We start from the raw sequence: 15,191 nt of genomic DNA on the forward strand, positions 1-15,191 counted from the left end.
AGCCCATGATCCTGTTTCCACATGTGTAGAATGAGGGTAATAACCCCCACCTTGTAGGGCTGTGTGGACTTAGACGATATATGGAAAGCATTTCAGTAAATTCTTCTCCTGTCTTACATTAAGATTGTAATGCTGGGCCACTGCTGCATAATCAAGGACCAGAGTTGAGTTCAGAGCTTAGACACCGGACACCTGCGTTATTGACTGGGCCACATTTCCTTGGACGGGTCCTGTAACCTGTCCGTTTTGTTTTCTTATTGTTCTGTGTTTTCTTATCTAAAATCGAGGCAAGTAGATCAGGCACTCTCCAGAGCTCTCCAAAAGCTCCACAACTTCTATAATTCCTCACAAATGTGGTTGGCTTGCAAAGATGTTCACAGTTAAGGAACAGGAAGTAAGCACGCATTTTCTGCCTGCGACATGTCCCTCAATACAGAATTACAGTAAAACACACAAACCCAAGATTGTAAAATAATTTTTCAACTACCTTACCAGAACTTACAAATCCAAATCAGAATGATTGTTACCGTTCAGAGAAGTGCTCTGGGGGCTCTACATCCTCACCCGAACCCCGTGGCTGTTGCTCCAAATGCTTTCAGACCTGCCTGGGTTAGAGGCACCTGGTCACACAGGAGAGAAGTTGTACAGCTGGTCCTGAGGGAGAATGAGTGCCAGCGTTTAATGTGGGCAAAACCTGATAGGGGCTGCTTTAATCTCCATTGTATGTTCAGTATATGTCTCCAAATGACCCTGGCTTTTGAAACTGGATTCAATTTTTAGAAATAGCCATCAGTTTGCCACAATTGCAGGTGTATACATATATTTTTTAAATTTTTTAATGTTTATTCATTTTTGAGAGTCAGAGACAGCATGAGTGTTAGAGGGGCAGAGAGGGAGGGCGATACAGAATCTGAAATAGGCTCCAGGCTCCGAGCTGTCAGCACAGAGGATGATGCGGGGCTTGAACTCACAGTGAGATCATGACCTGAGACGAAGTCAGACGGACAGTCAACCGACTGAGCTACCCAGGCGCCCAGCAGATGTATATATTTTTATTGTGACACAGTGTACATATGGGTGAAGTTGTCTTCCATTTAGTCCTGTTGGAAGGCCCTGAAACATATTAGCTCTATTATCAAAGAGTCCAGGAGTCTGAGGCTCTTGACTGATACAGGTGAAGTAAGTTGGGAAAACACGTTGGGGGTGAAAGCCTGCAACATTCCGTTGTATATGTCTTTTTCTCTTTTTTTTGGTTAATATTTTTTATTATTCTTCGTAACATGCATTATATTTAATATATATATTCACGTTATAATCGTCTCTGTCCAAGAGAAGTACTTTAATTGCTGCAGACAGGATATATATGTTGATTATAGACAAGGCCGTGGGTAATGGCACCAGTTTCCACTTTGGAGGTTCTGGACTTTGGAATTTGCTTCCATGAGGTTTTGCTGTGGTTACTGTATTTCACTGACTATTAAGCCATATATTTTCATGTGTTATTTTAATTCTTCCAAGTGTACAGATTGGACCGATCTCCATTTTACAGATGAAAAACCTGAGGCTTGGGGAGGCAAACACTTGGCCCAAAATTCCGTTCCTAATTGAGAGTCAGGTCAGATTTCATTTGAGCCTGTTTCGTATCCAACTCCAGAGCCCATGCTTTTGAACTATAGCCTGCTGTGTACAGTGTGTGGGGAGCTTGAAGAGCGGAGGGAAGAAACTGGCTAGACGATTGTGTTCTATCGGAAGCAGTGATTCTGCAGCTTAACCACTCCACTGACCCGGTGATACTCATATCCTGCCACTTTGACACCACACACTCTTAGGTAGTTCGTCATTTCCCCCCACCCCTTCCTAAGGCTAACCTAGTCAATTACAATACCTCTTCCCAAGGGAAGAAAGTGTTAGCCATTAAAACATTTCTGAAAAGGGGAGCCAGTCTGAATTTGCACAAGGACTTAAAGAGTCATTGAAAAGAAATCATTTTAATGTTTTTTTGTGTCAAATGCCCAGTAAGGAGGCAAGCTTCACAACTTTTGCAGATTACCATGTCATAAAACCATCCTAAGCTGCTTTAGCTTTTGGCATCAGTTTCACTGATACATTTTTTATTTTTTGACATTTTTAGACATTTTGAGGAATTATGTATCCCCAGGGAGTCAAAAATCTTGAAAGTTATCTGACTCTAATTGTTGGGTTAGAAAGGTACTTTACTAAATGGTAATATGGTAATATAAAGATGAGTCACTGTGAATCCAGTTGTTTCAAAAACATGCAGTCTATAGCCCAAAATAAATTTTGTTCACTTCATGCTGTACCTTGTTGAGACAACTCCATCTTTGGTCAGTCACTGGTTGGCTCCTTTGAGTTTGTGCCGAAGTGTCCATTGGACGTCGTGCTTTTAGGGCGTCCCTGTTGTAAAGAGAGGCAGAACAAATGAGCCTCCAGTATGGTCAAAGAGGTGAGCAGATCATAAAAAAGAGTTTTGCATCGCAGTCAGGCAGAAGCCCAGCATGAGATCTTGTGTTCTTGCCGTCTTGTCTCTCTGTCTCTGAAGAATCTCATCTACTGGTGGCCCTGCCCCTCTGTGTCGAGCTTTTATTCATCCACATTCACTTTTCCTGTTCGTCACTTTCAGGAAGGTGAATGTCCTGACACTTAAAACCAAACAAGGCAGTCAACCTCAAAGATGCTTTTTCATTTCATGTAGTTATTTCTGCACAACCTTGATTCAGAGGGGAGAACCCATGTGAGCGTGAACTCAGGTTCCACTGTGCCTGGTGTGCTTCGTAGTGATTCCGTAGCTGGGTCTTCATGTCTTGGCCCTCATTCTCAAAGCTACCGTTCAAACCACAACTGCCCGAGACTCTTCCAGTTAATGCTCCTCTCACTCATTGTTCTTCTTTTCAACCCCAAGTCTCCCCCAATAGTCCAAGCTTTATCAAGCTATTCTACTCTTTAACCACCAGGCAGGCAGTTAGCTTCCCTTTTTTGTTCGGGAGGCCAAAACAGGCCACGCTGTGCCCTACATGAATTGAAAACACAAAAAGCCCCATGTAGCAGTGACCAGAGTTCCGTTTCAGCAGAAAAATGTCCGTTTCCAGTGAAACCGTTTTTATTGTAATTTGCATTTAATTTCTAGATCTGCGGTAGCTCTAAATATGTGTGTCTTTTGTCCCCACACAGATTTATTTTTGTAAGAGTTCATCTTGTTTGAACCATTAACTGAATAGCAAAGGGTAGGTGGTAAAAGATAAATTTTAGCTGTCTCTTGGTTAGTGTGATCTGTCAGCCATTTCTATGAAAGAAAAAAATCTAATTGCCTTTCAGGTTTTGCATTAAAAGTAAGATTGATTTTATCATCATTTGACCCCTAACCGTTGGCCTCTGCAGTTTTATGTCATTATTTCCAGTGTAAAACTAATGGAGAAAAATGAAGTTGAAAAGTGCCGCTCTTTTGGATTGGAGCTGGAAAATCCGAGCTTTTGAAATCTGTTCCCAAATAGAAATTGAGAGTCTTCCTTTTAGGGAACCTTGGCATGAAGTTCTTCTCTCAAATATTGATCTCAGCTGGAAATTAATTTGGTTGGTCATAGAGGCTTGGGTCGACATTTTGTTCAAACGGAAAGTAGAGAAGTTCTTTCAGTCCCTGCTTCACCATTGCCTCATCTCCTCCTCTCTTTCTTGCTCTTCTTTTGTGTCTATGCGCGTGTGCGTGCATGTGTGTACGTGCGTATGTGTGTGTGCGAGTGGTGTGGGGCGGGGAGGGGGGGACGGAGGGCCCCTTCCCTGTACTTTATAAGCCTTCGCTTCTGAGCAGAGACCACTGGCCAGCAGCAGGAACTGCCTGGAAGTTACTGCTTCATCTGATGTGCTTACACAATGAAAGGATTTGCTGTGCCCTCAAGTGTAATCTTAGTGCTGTCGAATTGTGTACTCGCGCTGCGGGAGGCTGCTCTGCTCGGCAAGGCACTGCCACAAAGGTCCTCCTTGTGTGCCCGTCCAGCGGTAATTAAGCCTCAACAACGAAATTAGCAGAACAACTGGATGTTCTGGAAGTGGAGATCCCCTCACTTCGTGTTCTTGTCTCCCTGCCCCCCGCCCCGGGGTTGCCCTGTGAACGGGCCAGAGGGCCACCGTCAGCATCGTCTTACAAGTGCTCTGACTTGCTCTGCTGACAACAACTTCTTCCAGGTTAATGTGGAGGCTGTGTTACCTCTAGTGTTAAAATTCTGCTGAGTAAATCTCAGAATGACTGTTAAAATGCCCCTGAGCCCTTCTCAGTTCTCCCAGAGAATTAATGGCATCCTAACACTTGCCTCCAGTTGCAAACACCTGTGATTGTAAGCGACTTAGCGTAAAATACATCGTGTCTGCACAGAGGACCAAATTGCCTTTGATGCTTTGCAGTTTTTTTTAAAGCATCCTTCAGTAGTCTCTGCAGTGTGTGTGTTTCCTTTTATTTGCGATGGTGGTGCCGAGGGGAGGTGTTTAATTTCTTCAAATAGAAGTAGCCAACTAAAAGTTAAATGCAATTTCAGACCTAAGAATATATTGACCTGACTTCTGAAACCTGATAAACACATTTCATTTGAAATATGCCTTGTCACAGAACTATGAAAAGTAGCACTGTGACTTCTCATCTTAGAAGAGAGCTCAACATATATAATGTGATAAATTTAAAGAAAAGTATTTTAAAAATTAAAACTATCATTCTGCACCCCTAGAAAAATGCAAGCATTTTATGCAGCAATGCATTTTAATCATTTTGAGGAGCCAGTGGTATATATGGTGAATTTTGTAGAAGACTTTAGGTCTCTTAAATAAGAGACTTCTTTTAAGTAAGATTCACTGTTAATAGCTGGGATCAAGAATGGATTTTTCGTGGTGACTTAAAGTTGTGGAAAATTACGAGAAGCTTAAAAAGTAGCCCAAAAAAGTAGCACACACATTTGAGAATCTTTGAGCTGAAATCAGTCTTGGGTCACGTTTTATCAGTGTTGATTCTGCTGGGGAGAACGGCCCGGTTACCTGAGCCTCCCTGGGCCCAGGGCATTTCGGGATCTGTGAAAGTCCACGGTCCAGCTCACGTTAGGATTAAAAGAAGTGGGACGGGTCTTCATACAAGCACCCACGGTCTGGGTTGGAACTCGAGCCCCCATATGCCCGCACTGTGTTTACTCCATTGAGGAAAATATGGCTCCGTGTGGACGGGGACATCTTTGCCCAGCCATTGTTACTTCTGCTAAGAAGGAATTCTTGTTCATCTTTAGGGCAAATCAGCAATCTAGAAGCTGATGCCAGATTTTCACCCCCATGGTGCTATTCTGTTGTGTAGCATTTTAAAAGTATAATTTAAAATTATATCTACTTTTGCATAGGTAGCAGCTGACCCAAATCAAAAAACTATTCTTTGAGCTAACGTGGAGTTTTGAAAAGTACACAAAGCCGAAAGAATTCAGCTTTGTTCTACCTTCATTACATTTGAATGTATTCGAATTGATAATAAAAACAGTCTCGCCTTATATTTGAAACCATTCTGGGAGATTTAGGACAAGCGTACTAAAATCCCCTGATAAATAGGGTATCTGCAAGAAACAAAACTATAAGTAAAGCCGCTCCCGCTCACTGCTGCAGCAACTGTATGAAGGGCTTCAGACACAAAGTAAGACTTCTTATTTTTACACACTCCCGGGAAAATAGAAAGCTGACTTCCTCTCTGGAGTTTTCCCAGGAAACTACTTTATAAAGACAAATTTAAATCTTTCCGTCTTCTGTCCTTGGAGGTGGTAAATACGATTGCAGCTTTATTCATTTTTATTGTAAACGCAGGGGAGTTCAGACCGTCCGGCTGTGCGTCATTTTTTGGACGGCTGCCATGGACTAATGCAGACGTCCCACCGGGAGACCAGAGAAGAACTAGACTTTGATTCACCAGATTGTGTTAAATAGTCCAGCTGTTGCGATTTGAAAGATAGTTACCTCAGAAGTGAAATAGAAATGAACTTGGCATTTATGCCTGAAACCATTTTTATACTGTTTGGCAATCAGCTTTTCAGAGGTAGCATTTTATAAAATAACTCTCACCGCTTTCAAAGTTTCATTCACTGTAATGTTCAAAATGTCCCACCTTTATATTATCAGTAAAATTAAGCTTGAGTGATATGCAGAATTTGCATGAAATAACCATTTCCCCCTTCATTTCATGAGCTTTGATTGTATTCAATTGAGCTCAGAACCACATCTATTAGGGCTCTTTTGGGCATTAGTTAATTTGAATTGCAGCCGAAATGTTAGCTAGAATGTTGTTGAATATAATTGGAACATGGAAAGTTGATTTTGAAAGGAATTTCATTGAATGCAAACAATGATGTGCTTTTTAAAAATTAGAATGCTGTTCTTTCGTCTCTTGTAACACAGTCTGAGAAATCAGAGTCCCTTTATAGAAGTTCAGTTTTGGCAACGCTGTTTACAGTCATTCAGGTTCTTGTGGTACCAGTGTGGTGTGGAGTCAGGTCTTTCCTCTGACTAGCAAGTGGCCCCCACATGGCCCAGCCCCACATTCTGGTTCTCTCCTAGTTGGGGAAGAGCAGCTGCTTTCTAAAAGGGCACCCAAGCCACATGCAGTCGGGCACCAGGCTTCGCCTTCACTGAGGGGTACAGATTGCTACATTGTCTCTTAGCTTTTATGTTGCTTTTCAGTTTTTCTTTTTGTCTTGAAATAGCTCTTGAGCAGACCATCTAAAATGACCCGTGAAAATATTTTGGATGGATCATAAATGACTACCAAGTATGTTGTGGTAAGAAAAAGAATACTGGCCAGGAAATCCGGATTCCAAGATTTTAATCCTGTGTCTGCTGGTAACAAGTTATGTGTCCTTGAGCAAGTCATTTAACACACTATTCTTTTGTGTCTTCGCAAATGAAAAGGTTGGATTAGTTCATGTCCATAATGCCCTTCAGCCTGAACATCACATGATTTTAGTCTTACTTTTTTTGTACCTATACAATGGAAGTTTTACTTGGAGATTTTGTAGCATACGGGAGAAAGTCTGTTATACTTTTCATGAGTACTTAGTTTTAATTTCTTTTTTTATGGTCCTTGCCCTTGGATGAAGAATTAAAACAGAAAAAGTGAGGAGAATAATAGTATACTACAATTCCTATTGGGTCGTTATCTTCGAGCCGTTGAACCTTTCTTTCCTTTAAGGAAGAGGCTTTTTTTTTTTTTTTTAAGGTTTTTTTATTTATTGTGAGAGAGAGAGAGACAGAGAATCCCAAGCAAGTTCCACATCAACGCGGAGCCCCACGTGGGGCTTGAGCTCATGACCATGAAGTCATGACCTGAGCCCAAATCAAGAGTCAGACACTTAACTGAGCCACCCAGGTGCCGCTATCTTAGGGAGAAGCTTGGACTTGCTAGAACTTGCCATTGTGTCCACCTAGAACAAGAGCCTGGTTTCTTGGCACTGCTACTGACAACATGCTGGCTCTTCCCAGGAGATGGAGACGGAGCTAGAATGAGGCTGTAGTGGAAGGTCCCTCATTCCAGAAGGAGTCCTGGGCAGCTCCCCCGTGGGAACCAGGAATAGACCTAATGTGTCAAACCCAGAGGAGCCACCAATCACAAAGGGAAAAAAGGCAAAGGGTAGCTTGAAGGGACAGACTAAAAGATACACCTCAACACAGGGATTCAGAGAGAAAGAAATCAGTAAATGTGCCCAAATTAGCCTGAGGCATCATCATCCTGTTTCTGAGAGAAGACACCTTTGGTGAGCAGCATGGCCTGGAAAGGAAAGGGGAGAAAGCTCCTGCTTCTTGTACGGCCTCTGCCGCCGATGGACTCTGTACTTGTAGGCCGGCTTCTCTCCTCCAAACCTCATTTGTCTCATCTGGTAAAGGATCAGTTGGACCAGATGCCTGCCTGCCATCGGGCCTTTTAGCCTTTGGGATTCCGAGTCAGTGGTCATTATCCTTGAGAACTCGGTTACTCTGACTCGATGCACAGATTCAGAGAAATTGCCCATGGTGCCAAGTGCAGCGATGGCCCCCGGAATCCTCACGTTGTAGCCCACGGGTGACTTAATAATAAATTAATCTGCGGTTGAGACGCTAAGACAATTCCAGGCTGGTTTCATCCCGGCCACACAAGGCTTCTGAGTTTTCAGTTCGGTCGACATGCCCTTACTTGCTGTTGCGGAAGCCAGAGAGCATTTCCTGGAAGTTTCCACCTCCAGCTGATGTGAGAAGCTTTTTTTTTTTTTAGGGTGCATTCATCACCCCTTCACCACAGTCACACACGGGCGTGAAAACATCCATGGTAGTTCTGCAGAAGGGCTGAAGGTCAGTGTGGACTGACAGAAGCTTGCTCGCCTAGGAGGGGGTGAAGCTTCCTCTGCGGGCCTCGAGCAGACGTGCTGGCTCATGGAGCAGCGGGCTCACCCCCAAGGTGGCGGAGCCAGACACGTGATTGACCTGCTTGGACCAGAACAGCCGAGCGGGCCTGGAGCTTCGTTTCCTAGAATTCCCTTGCCGGTTTGTTTCCAGGCTAAATTTGCATGAGCTTTAGAAGGCAGACATGACATCGTCCTTTCGGTTTTGTTTTGAAGGCTCTGAAGGCCCACGGAGGGCAGGCGCTGTGACGCTCCAGGTGCAGGGTCCCCTAGTTAGCATGTGGTGGCAGCTGGCCCCCGGTTTTCCCCGCGGCCCCCAGCTCCTCCTCCAGCTTTTCCAGATTTTGAACCAGGTGTGCGTGCAGCTCCTGCATCATGGGTTTGGAGACTGAAAGAGATAAAGCTCCGGTTTGTCCTCAGTCTCTTGCCACTTTTCACCCATGTTCCTTTTCAGCCGCCAGAAGTGCTGGCTTCAGGTCCAGCGTCGGACGCAGAGGCCACGGACTTACCCAGGCGGCCTCCCTCTCTCCGCTGCCTGAAGCCTCATTCCAGTCCTGAATCCTGTGGGTCTCTCTCACGGTGGCTCTGCTCCTGGGACGGCGCCCTAGTGGGCGGTCTTTCACGTGCTGTCAGGGTCAGGGTCAAACCAGGTACTGCCAGGGAAACCACACCCCCAGCTGCTCCCCGAAGCGTAGTCACAGCCGTCCTGAGAAGTGAGTGTGTGGCCCAGGTTAGCGCCAAGTGTCATGGTGTTTCCTGACGACCCAGGTGTGGTTGAGGCCGAAGCAGAGGAACATGTCCTCAGTGCAGCAGGGCTTTCCTCTGCCCCCTGGTCATCCCTGTGCTCTTGGCACTGACACAGAGGACCGGGCTTGTGTGTTAGTCACCTGTCAACAGTGACCAAGTCACACAGTCTACCTGGGAGGCCAGACGGAGTGGATTTCAGACATTAGGACCAATTTCACAGTGCTGGTCAGAAAGTGGTAAGACCATGGTCGTTGGGCTCCAGGGTGCGCTACCTGGGCACCCGTGCTGGCCCGGAGCGGACGGGCTGCTTTGTGTCTGTAGTCGGGCGTCTGTCTGTTCTGCTGCTGCCGTTGTGTAAGAGAGACCTCGGGCTGGCTCAGGCCCAAGTGAGGGTCTCTGAGCCTCTTTCCTTTCATGAGTATTCACTCGTTTATTTACGCCCCGAGTGGACGCACGCTGGGTGCCGGGGCAGAACTGGACGGAGCTGAGGGATCCCTGTTTCGTGCATGCTTTCATCTCACCTGGAGAGATAGACGTTACGCAGCTCATGACACTGCGTTTCGTTACGAGCGTGGCGAGTCCGACGGGAGAAGGAGGGGGCCAGGGCCTGTCTCCCCAGCTGCAGGGCTCAGGGCGTCGCAGCGTCAGCTCCTGCGAGGAGGTTCTCGAGTTGTGGCCTCACCAGAGGTGCGACGGGGGCGCTGGTGGCGCTTGACATCGTAGCTTTGCCAGGACCAGCCCCTGTCCCGCCTCCTGCACGCCCCTCAGCCTCAGGCCCAGGGCAGCAGCCTTCACATGGTGGCCTCTGACCATGACTTCGGAGAGGACTGGGCGCCGACAGCCTCATTTCCTGACACGTGGCAGGAGAACACGTGGGCATCTCTGTTTTGTCAAGGAAATTGTCACTCACGTAGCTTGGGAAGCAGTAGCTTCAAGTGTCACAACAGCAGGGAGGAGAGACAAGCCTCTGTGGGAAAGGAAACGGCCTCTGAAATTCATTAAAAAATTTCACAGGAAACCGGGTTCTCCTTTAGGGAAGAAGTTTATGGTCACTCGGCGTTTTAGCTTATTCTCTGGATTCTTCCATCTGGCCTCATTCCCCCCCACCCTCCCCCCAGCTCTCACCAGATTTCTTCTCGTGAGTAACATCAGTGGCAGGCNAGGCACCCAGGAGATTTGCGCTCCTTGAGAAGAGGGTGTAATTAAGCAGGTAGGTGAACTTGGCTTTTTAACACGTCCATAGTTAATTGCTCTGACTTTTTCCGCCTTCTTTCTCCTGGTCTCCTGCTCCTAATATGTCATCTAATAGCTCCTTTTTATTTTAATGGCTGGCACCTCAAAGACCACTCTGTGCATGCTAATTAGACTTAGAGCATTTGAAGTGTTTTTTTTTTTTTTTTTTTTTTTTTTTTTTTNTTTTCTCTCTCTGCTTTTTACTGTTCTGTGTAACTTCTTCCTCTAGGCCTCTCAGTAACGCTGGAGGCAGGAGCCAGTACCTCGACAAAGAGCAAGAAGCTGGACCCGTTGTAGTTTTAGATCCCGTTTCCACACACGAACCCCAAACCAAAGACCAGCTCACCGAGAACGATTCAAGTCAACGCCACGATGACGAAGACGAAATGAAACCAGAATACAAGGAAGACGGCATGGACAAACTGAGGGACACAGACAGCTCCCACTGCTGATGCAGAAGCCGGAAGTCACACTGAGTCCATGGTTAGTTCCGGTGCATCGGCAAGGGGGGCTGTGGACACTCTGTTCTTGTCACCGGACTTGAGGACAGGTTATTCTGGTGTCACTTTTGTAAGTAATTTACCTACACACATAAGTAAGTTGTTTAGCAAAGTACACACCTATGTAGGTTTTATTTTTCTTTATAGGATAAGCTGTTTTTTTGGGTTTTTTTTGTTTTTTTCAAATTAACTGTGTTAAGTGTGACTTCTGGAAGGTTACAGAAAATTCAGATGTTTGTCTTTTTCGCTGATGTGCATCCCACTAATCACATGGAATGCCGGAAGTTTGCGGCGCTGCGGATGAATGGAGAAACAGAACTGAAGACGATTTAAAAAGCCCCTAAAGAAGCTTCCATCTGGGGTCTGATCTTCTGATAGAGAGACTGCAGTAGCACGGCAGTTGTTAGGCACGTGGCATGCAGATTACTTTCTAGGATATCCTGAGGGAGACACGTAAAATTCAGGAGCCACAGGAGTAAACCAGTACTCTCGTGGTCTGTGCCACTTGCACACGCTGTCAGCGGTGGAGCAGAAAATACGTGTGTAATTTCACCGCGTCCAAAGCCTCCCAAGGACGTCGGTGGGAATGCTCTGGTGGCCTGAATGAAGAATGGAGGGGGAAAGTCCCAGCCTTGGATCTCATAGAGTATTGTGTTGATAAACTGTGCACGCCGCGCTAGGAGTCAGCTGTGTTCCTTCATGTACGAATGAGGCCCCAGTGCCCTGGTTTATCGGGATTCTCATGTACAGTCCAGATAAGTGACAAGCGCACTGTTTTCCTCCTTCACTGCTGTTCCACATCATGCAGCTTTGGTTGTGTGTGTGTGTGTGTGTGTGTGTGTGTGTGTGTTTTCTTTAAAGAAATTAAGTGGTAGTCTCTAAAAATACAATGTTTCAGTCACCACGGTGGATAAATAGAAATGTAATCAGGGATTTCTAAAAAAAAAAAAAAAACAAAAACCTTATACAGCTTTTCAAAGTTGATTGTTTCAAAATTGGTGTTTATTTGAAATAAGTGGTAAGGTGCTTGAATGCATTTTTTTATGACAATGATTCAGTAATGGTAATTTTACTATTAAAGAACGTGAAAGGTTTAGTTTTGTTAGCGCGGCTCAGCATGTAGCTGTCAGGTGTTTCTCACCTAAGGGCAGACGAAAATGATAGTAATAATTGCAGTAGTTGTATTTTATTTTTGCACGTGTGCTAAGCCTTGGCTTGAAGAGGTGGGGTAGGCAGGTAAATAAATGTACTTCCTAAACTTGGAGATAGTTATCCTTCTGTAGGTTTGTTTTGCTTGGCTGTTCCCATGTTCTTCCAGTGATGATTTCCCAGTTACTCAGTGGTTTACTCACGGGGAATTAAAATGTAGTGTTTTTCAACTGTAATTTTCCTAATTGAATAACATGCTATATGATCCACTAACTACACACTGCATTAACGCTTATGCAGGTTCTGTTGTGCTGTGATTTGAACTCTCCTCACCACACTTATTAAAAAGCACTGACAGTTTGCTATTAAAGGTCAATTGTGATTATTGAAAATTTTGGTTCAGGTCCCCAAACTTGTCGTTCTTGAGCAAGAAAATTGCAGAAGCGTTGATGACTTTAGTAATTTTACTCATCTGCAAAATGATCTCTTTTGAGGAATTCTGCTCCGTGGTGCTCCGTGCTCTCCTTCCGGTGCCTGTCCTGAGTCGGCTGGCATGTGGCTTACACACATTTGGGAATATAAGACACATGTCCTTGTCATTCCGCAGTCCTCACACACATCAACCGGGTGCTGCACTTACGAAAACACTCTCCACTTGACCTTAGCCAAAAGGCCGAGAAGCGTTGAAAAAAAACACTCTCATTTCCAGGGTAGGAAGGCAACCCGTTCGGGGAGAGATGTGTTTCCTGGACCAGACATTGATTAGTAACGGCTTTGCTAGTCTTCTTGTCATTTCCAAGCTGCTTTCTTTCCTTCATCGTGATCACAGAGCATTGAAGGTTAATTTCATCTCAAGGTATTTGATGTAGGACTTAACGCCCCTCCTTCTGCCTCCAGGGTTTTCCCCCTTTCGCATCCGTTGGGAGGAGGTGTTGCTCCTGCTGGGGTGTCATTGTCAACAAGCAGTTAGTCCAGGTCAGGAGGACACAGGAAGACAAGGCTTTGTATCTTCGAGGTCCATTCTTAGCTACTTGCCCCCCAAAATTAGAAAGGACCTACTTATGCCATTTTAAAGTTGGAAGGGACCGTCCTCTTTAAAGTTTTGTTTTCTCTAAAAAAATGATTTCTTCTTCTGTTTTGGAATAGAGATTATGTCTCACCTGCTACAAAGTTTTGAACTAATACTGGTACATTTTTATTGCCAGCATGAGGCAAAGGGATAGACGTACTTTGTGCTCATGCTATTAAAGAAAATGTCTGCCTTCTTTCCCAAAAGAAGAAGGTAGTTAAAATTCTAACAGCCTGTTGCACCTGGCCTGGTCTCAGAGTCCTCAGCACCAGTGGTTTCAGCAGCTGGGGGTCCCCTAGAAACGCTCATTGGCAGGGTGCCGCAGGGCTGTACCCAGCCAGCCTTGCTGAGTGAGAAGGACGGACGATGTGGCTCAGGGCCACTCCCCAGTCTTTCCTCTTTGCTCAGGTTTGGTTTTTTAATGTTTTTGTTTTTTTATTTTTTTATTTCTGAGAAAGAGAGACGGCATGAACAGGGGAGGGTCAGAGAGAAAGGAAGATACAGAATCCAAAACAGGCTCCAGGCTCTGGGCTAGCTGTCAGCACAGAGCCCACGAACCGTGAGATTATGACCTGAGCTGAAGTCGGACGCTTTACCGACTGAGCCACCCAGGCGCCCCCCCTCAGCTTTGTTAACACACAATAACACGTTTGTTGGAAAATGCAGTAGGACAGGTGAAAATGATTACCCATTCTCTCTCTAGACCATCTTTAGGTTGTACGTTAGGTAAACGATTGTCCATGTTACAGAATCCTGGATGGTTTTTCTGTGTGTGTTTAATGACTTCCATCATGGACAACAACTTCAGCGTAGATGGAGGTAAGTCGTGGAGAGGGCACGGCCATCCATCACCGTCACTGACCTTAGAACCATCCTCAAGCGGCCCTTATTGAACGGATCGGATTGTTCTGGAAGTTTCTTCCTGGCACTAACATTCCCCTATCCCATTCCTTCACAATGGATATAGGATTAGTCTCTTTTGCCTTTTTTTTTTTTTTTAACATTTATTTATTTTTGAGAGAGAGACACACACAGAGTGTGAGTGTGGGAGGGGCAGAGAGAGAGAGGAAGACACAGAATCTGAAGCAGGCTCCAGGCTGCGAGCTGTCAGCACAGAGCCCGACGTGGGGCTCAAACTCCTTAACTGCGAGATCAGATCTGAGTAGAGGTTGGATGCTTAACTGACTGAGCCACCCAGATGCCCTTCTATTCACCCGTCTTTTACCTCTTTAATAAATAATACCTTCTATATAGTGTATATTACATGTTTTATATCTAGGATATATTGACATATATGTATGGAGAGAGAGAGAGAAAATGTAAGTAGAAGCAGTGTTCATTACTTTAAGAAATGAGACTGCTTCTTCTCCATTGGTGGCCCTGGGCCTCGAGTGAGGAAAACAGGTGGACAGGCTGTGCCCTGTGTTGAAATGAAAGCACTACCGGGTTGAGGTAATAAGTCACCTCTTCGGTTAATTTAATTTAGTTATTGACTTAGTTTGCGTATTTTCGCTCTGGTTCCATTCAGTTAATTATGATTCGTGTGTGGTGCCAGGGCAGACTCTCAGATGGTGGCCCACACTTCATGTGCGTGTCACTACGTGCAAAGGCTGTGTTGAACACCAGTCATGTTCCACCTGCCTTCCAGTGTCTCGTACCCTGTTATGTGTTGCTGAGCACCAGACAGGCAGTAGCGACCACAGATCGTGACATGGTTCTGCCACCTTACATCCCAGCTGGTCCCCCCGCCCTGTGCTCTGAGAGAGTCCACCACGGAGCCCATTTTTAGTCATTGCTTTGAGCAGAAGCCCTTGGTTTTACCATAAGGCCCTTAAGTTTCCCGTGGGTACTCATCAGAAGGGAACGTTCTCAGCGTGCTTAGTAAAAACACACAGAACATATCAGAAATCTAAACTTCACCAACTCACCCACAGGTCAGTGCATAACAATTTTCATAATTTTGGAGGAAAGAAAATGGTAACTTTTAACAGAGAACCTAAATTATATATAAAGCAGTAGGACCCTATTATCTATAGGTATGTGTTTGGAGTACATTTGTTTCTGGTACTTTTCTGCTATAGCCCCGATGCTGGCTTA

The 15,191-nt window shown here is 45.2% G+C and overlaps 1 protein-coding gene across 1 annotated transcript in view; it reads left to right on the top strand.

Moving 5' to 3' along the window:
* SHTN1 (shootin 1) overlaps positions 1–12,395 on the top strand; it is a 104,998-nt gene extending 92,603 nt beyond the window's left edge. Inside the window, exon 18 of the mRNA XM_077779470.1 lies at positions 10,606–12,395. Coding sequence (XP_077635596.1) covers positions 10,606–10,828 — 223 coding nt within the window. The 3' untranslated portion in view covers positions 10,829–12,395. The remainder of the gene's footprint in view (positions 1–10,605) is intronic.
* Positions 12,396–15,191: the final 2,796 nt, after the last annotated feature.

The sequence above is a fragment of the Crocuta crocuta genome, unplaced genomic scaffold (assembly GCF_008692635.1).
Source record: "Crocuta crocuta isolate KB4526 unplaced genomic scaffold, BGI_CrCroc_1.0 scaffold138, whole genome shotgun sequence".
Classification (NCBI taxonomy): domain Eukaryota; kingdom Metazoa; phylum Chordata; class Mammalia; order Carnivora; family Hyaenidae; genus Crocuta; species Crocuta crocuta.